This window comes from Oncorhynchus tshawytscha, linkage group LG26 (assembly GCF_018296145.1).
Source record: "Oncorhynchus tshawytscha isolate Ot180627B linkage group LG26, Otsh_v2.0, whole genome shotgun sequence".
NCBI classification, from domain to species: Eukaryota; Metazoa; Chordata; class Actinopteri; order Salmoniformes; family Salmonidae; genus Oncorhynchus; species Oncorhynchus tshawytscha.
This window is the reverse complement of record NC_056454.1, coordinates 54,283,380-54,289,347: the sequence shown is the minus strand read 5'-3', so window position 1 is coordinate 54,289,347 and position 5,968 is coordinate 54,283,380. Positions and strand designations below refer to the sequence as shown.

At 44.5% G+C, this 5,968-nt stretch overlaps 1 protein-coding gene across 1 annotated transcript; it reads left to right on the top strand.

Moving 5' to 3' along the window:
• The first annotated feature begins 1,847 nt into the window (after positions 1-1,847).
• On the top strand, positions 1,848-3,717 carry LOC121841040 (speckle-type POZ protein-like A). Its single transcript, XM_042306976.1, has 3 exons — positions 1,848-2,110; positions 2,198-2,251; positions 2,783-3,717. Exons 1-3 carry the CDS (start codon positions 1,992-1,994, stop codon positions 2,925-2,927), a joined length of 318 nt encoding a protein of 105 aa, XP_042162910.1. The 5' UTR covers positions 1,848-1,991; the 3' UTR covers positions 2,928-3,717.
• Positions 3,718-5,968: the final 2,251 nt, after the last annotated feature.

Genomic DNA, 5,968 nt, shown 5'->3' with positions numbered 1-5,968 from the left:
GTAACGTAATGACTTTAGCTTCCCTCCAGGCCTGAAGGCCACACACTCTCTAGTAGGCTTAAATTGAAGATGTGGCAAATAGGAGTGGCAATATCGTCTGCTATTATCCTCAGTAATTTTCCATCCAAGTTGCCAGACCGATGTGGCTTGTCATTGTTTATTGACAATTCTTTTTCACCTCTTCCACACTCACTTTACGGAATTCAAAAGTAATTTGGTCAGATATACTTGGATGTGTAGTGTCAGCGTTTGTTGCCGGCATGTCATCCCTAAGTTTGCTAATCTTGCCAATGAAAAAGTCATTAAAGTAGTTTGCAATATCAGTGGGCTTTGTGATGAATGAGCCATCTGTTTCAATGAATAATGGAGCCGACTGCTTTTTTTCCCAAAATGTTGTTTAAGGTGCCCCAAAGCTTTTTACTATCATAATTTATCTTTGTTTCATAGTATAGTTTATTTTTATTCAGTTTAGTCAAATGATTTCTTAATTTGCAGTACGTTTGCCAATCAGTTGGGCTGCCAGACTTATTTGCCATTCCTTTTGCCTCATCCCTCTCAACCATACAATGTTTCAATTCCTCATCAACCCACAGGGATTCAACCGTTTTTACAGTCATTTTCTTAATGGGTAATTAGTAACTGGAATAAGTTTTTTCTTAAATGTGTGAAGTGCAGCGTCTGGTTGCTCCTCATTACACACCACAGACCAACAAATATTATTTACATCTTCAACATAGGAATCACTATGTAAGTTATCACATACATTATCAACCATTTCACACATATTATCCAGATACTGACTGTTAGCACTTGGTGGTCTATAGCAGCTTCCCACCAGAATGGGCTTTAGGTGAGGCAGATGAACCTGTAGCCATATTACTTCAACAGTATTTAACATGAGATCGTCTCTATGCTTTACAGGAATGTGGTTCTGAATATAGATCGCAACACCGTCTCCGTTGGCATTTCTTTATTTTCGGAAAATGTTATAACCATGTCTTGCTACCACTGTATCATCAAAGTTATTATCTAAATTAGTGTCAGAGATAGTCAGAATATGAATGTCATCTGTTACAAGCAAGTTTTCCACTTCATGGACCTTGTTTCTTAATATGGGCTATTTTTAGCACTTTTCCTCGTTGCTTAATTGTTTTTAAATGCTTTACTGGGAAGCTTATCAGAAGTAGACTTGCTCATGTTATTCATATTGGAGCTGATAGTGCAGGGTGAGCTGCATAAAGTGGTCTTCCTACTAGGACACCACCTCAGTGGTCTCCCTACCGTGACACACCACCTCAGTGGTCTCCCTACTGGGACACACCACCTCAGTGGTCTCCCTACTGGGACACACCATCTCAGTGGTCTCCCTACTGGGACACACCACCTCAGTGCTAACAGTGTAACTCTGGTTCATAGGCGCATGATTACTGCATACATTAGTTGTAGGATTAACAAAGGTATTCAGGACAATTAGGGGGACATAAATTAAATGACTTACATTGTGTCTGCCAACGCCCCTAGGATAATGTACTTTTAATGCAGCATTATGATGACTCATTGTCACAATGGTAGGGATTAACTGAGCTGTTCCTGGATCATTTACCAGTCATTGTTTCAACGCAGCCTTGAAATGCGTGGATAGAGTCCAGGACCCAAGATGACTGTAACCCTACAATCAAATCGTATTTGTCACATGCGCCGGATACAACAGGTGTAGGTAGACCTTACAGTGAATTGCCGACTTACAACAATGCAGTTTTAAGAAAATGCCTATATAAAAAAAAAAGTAAGAGATAAGAATAACAAATCATTTAAGAACAGCAGTAAAATAACAATAGCGGTGCTATATACAGGGGGTACCGGTACAGAGTCAATTCTCTTCTCTCCCAGTAAACTGTTAGACTGTGTTATTCTTCTATTCAGACCGACTCCTAACCACCCCTAACCCTCTCCTCTCTCTCCACCAGTATGCCTTGGAGCGTTTAAAGGTGATGTGTGAAGAGGCTCTGTGCACCAGCCTCTCTGTGGAGAACGTGGCTGATACCCTGATCCTGGCGGACTTACACAGTGCCGAGCAGCTCAAAGCACAAGCCATAGATTTTATCAACAGGCAAGTATCTGTAGAAAGTCCCAGTGATGAATCCCTCCTGCCAGCCGTGTTTACCTTCTCTCAGCGCTGCTCTGTTATCTCCTGTAGGTGCAGCGTCCTCCGACAGCTGGGCTGTAAAGATGGGAAAAACTGGAATAGCAGGTATGGACACAGCACCTCATAATAATAATAATAACAATAATGGGGAGTATGTAACTAGCTGATATACATGCATATGTGACACCAGCTTAATAACAAACTCTTATCTCTTCCAAAGATAATTCATCGTTATAGCCTCAGAGCCAGGCAGGGGGGAAGAGAGAGTGAGCCAGGCAGGGGGAGAGAGTGAGCCAGGCAGGGGGAGAGAGAGTGAGCCAGTCAGGGGGAGAGAATGAGCCAGGCAGGGGGAGAGAGAGAGTGAGCCAGGCAAGGGGGAGAGAGAGTGAGCCAGGCAAGGGGGAGTGAGCCAGGCAGGGGGGTGAGAAGGAGAGAGAGTGAGCCAGGCAGGGGGAGAAGGGGAGAGAGTGAGCCAGGCATGGGGGAGTTGGAGAGAGAGTGAGCCAGGCAAGGGGGGGAGATTAATAGACTACCTGGATGGGAGGGGGGTATTTATTCTATCATTACAGCCCCATTCATCTAAATTGGTTTTTATTGTCTCTGTTTTAATTTCCTGTCTGTGTGGTTGTATTGCAGTCATGCCACGGACATAATGGAGACGGCAGGCTGGAAGTCAATGATCCAGTCCCACCCTCACTTAGTGGCCGAGGCCTTCAGAGCCTTGGCATCGGCACAGTGCCCGCCCTTCGGCCTGCCGAGGAAACGCCTAAAACAGTCCTGACTGCTACAGCCCTCTGATCCAGACAGAGAGCTGAGGCAGCCCACTGATCCAGACAGAGAGCTGAGGCAGCCCACTGATCCAGACAGAGAGCTGAGGCAGCCCACTGATCCAGACAGAGAGCTGAGGCAGCCCACTGATCCAGACAGAGAGCTGAGACAGCCCTCTGATCCAGACTGAGAGCTGAGGCAGCCCTCTGATCCAGACTGAGCTGAGACACCATGGGGACACAGGACTATGAAGAAGAGATCCCCCCAGTCCCCTCATAGACTGTCCGTCTCATCCTATTGGTTTCTATCTGAACAGGGCTGGTAGCATGGGAGACTGACTCCAACTGGTAGAAAGTAACGTTTGGTTTTGGTCCTCAAGTTTTGTCGCTATTTTTCTGTAATTTCAAATGGCCTTAATCTATCTGCCATTGGAGCTGATCCCCGTCCCACAGACCAGGCTGCCCCGTCCCACAGACCAGGCTGCCCCGTCCCACAGACCAGGCTGCCCCGTCCCACAGACCAGGCTGCCCCGTCCCACAGACCAGGCTGCCCCGTCCCACAGACCAGGCTGCCCCGTCCCACAGACCAGGCTGCCCCGTCCCACAGACCAGGCTGCCCCGTCCCACAGACCAGGCTGCCCCGTCCCACAGACCAGGCTGCCTCCAGATTGCACTAGTTCCCATAGTAATTTTGATATGGAGTTCTATAGGGACGTGTTAAGCGTTTGATTCATGGGAAATATTATATATTTGTAATGTTAAGCCCATTTTGTGACTAGACATTAAAAATCGTGAACACTTTCAGTGCAAAGTCAATTCTTTACACTTTTTAAAAGATGAGTATGCCCCATATTGATGGCACCATTTCTGTGTAAATGACTGTTCAACCATCTTCAGAAGGTGTTTCCTGGCGTTAAAAGACTGTGTTGATGCTGTTATTATTGTATCGAAGACTTGAACATGTCGATAGTCTCTGCCTCTACCCTAGAAAAAGTATTGGACGAATAGGAAAGGCTCTTTCCCCAAACAGTCTCCCATTGGATGATGGGAGACTTATGCAAAGAGCAATCTATAGATTCAACTTCAAGATATTTAGGTTTCCATACTACTACCAACATGCAAATATTTATACACTGAGTATACAAAACATTAGGAACACTTTCTCTTTCCATGACAGACTGACCAGGTGAATCCAGGTGAAAGCTATGATCCCTTATTGATGTTACTTGTTAAATCCACTTCAATCAGTGTAGATGAAGGGGAGGAGACATGGTAAATAAGGATTTATAAGCCTTGAGACATGACACTATGTATGCGTGCCATTCAGAGGGTGAGTGGGCAAGACAAAAGATTTAAGTGCCTTTGAACGGGGTATGGTAGTAGGGGCCAGGTGCACCCGTTTGAGTGTGTCAAGAACTGCAACACTGCCGGGTTTTTCACACTCAACAGTTTCCTGTGTGTATCAAGAATAGTCCACCACCCAAAGGACATCAAGCCAACTTCACACAACTGTGGAAAGCATTGGAGTCAGCATCAGTGAGGAACTCTTTCAACACCTTCTAGAGCATGCCCTGAAGAATTGGGGCTGTTCTGAGGGCAAAAGGGGGTTGCAACTCAATATTAGGAAGGTGTTCCTAATGTTTTGTACGCTCATGGTATATTCTTAGTCTATTGTGCTTGGCAAAAGATAAACGTGGGAAAGACTAATGCATGGTCCTGTATTTTTTTCTGCAATTATCTACAAGTGTCTGTAAACGATTTTAATTAATTGAGTCCAGTCTCAGTGCAAACTAGGCTCCAACAGTCTTGGACATGTACAGGGTGCTGAGTATCACTGTCCATTATTACTGTCTTTGTTATAGGGGTCAGGGGTCAGGCCAGCTTCACATTCTAAGCAGTCAGGACCTCAAATGATTCAATTCATCAATGGAAGAAATGTAAACATTTCCTGATCTGAACCTGCATGAATGGTTCACGTTGGCCGTACAGCCATGATGTGTGTATTGATGGTTCACATGTTGGTCGTACAGCCATGATGTGTGTATTGATGGTTCACATGTTGGTCGTTAACAGTGTGTCATAGCTGCTGTTATGTGGTATGGCAGATGCCTATTTACAAGATGTTGTAAATGACAGAAAGTGACATCCTTTTACATGGAATTACTCAGTCATTCTGTGTTCTGTTGCAATGTTGGAAAAAGATTGTTGTCTGAGAGAATGCCTGCATTAACTCATTAAAGATGCATCTTTATTTACCTGCCATTCATTCATCACGTGGTCAAGTGTTCTGTGATGGCTGTTATATCTGTGCTGTTCTATTGATTTGTCCTTTACCCCACCAGGTCTGCCTGGCTGTTGCAGGCAGCAGAACGTTCTCCACGGCGTCTCAGAGTTACATTGTGTTGTTTAAATGTTCCCTTTATTTTTTTGAGCAGTGTATCTGTGCTGTTCTATCGATGTGTCCTTTTCCTCACCAGGTCTGCCTGGCTGCCTGCTTCTCCTAAACGGTTACTGTTGTAGTCAGTCTTCACACCTGTGAGTCCTCATCCATAGCTAACATCAAGATGTTACTGCTAAATACATTTGTATTTAACTAATAGAATATGGACTCCATAAGCCACGTCAAACCAGCATCCCAGTATTAACACTGCAGCAGCATGAATGTATCTTTGCTCCTGTGATCAAATTAAGCTGCATAATTATCTTGGTTACTGGAGAAACAGTGGCCTCCTTAGGAGTAGACAAATCTCTTCTGTACAACTTGCCCAACACAAAGTCCTGTTCTGCATCTTTAAAGTGTGGTTCATCTATCCCAACTAAACTAAGCATAATGTTCCATCAAACGTAAAGATAAAAGATCATACTGAACCAAGGAGTTGTGAAGACAGGACTGTGGACATTTTTTATTTTATTTAACAAGGCAAGTCAGTTAATAACACATTCTTATTTACAATGATGGCCAAACTCAGACAACGCTGACTCCCAATCACGGCCAGATGTGATACAGCCTGGATTCGAACCAGGTACTTCAGTGGCGCCTAGACCACAGCGCCAC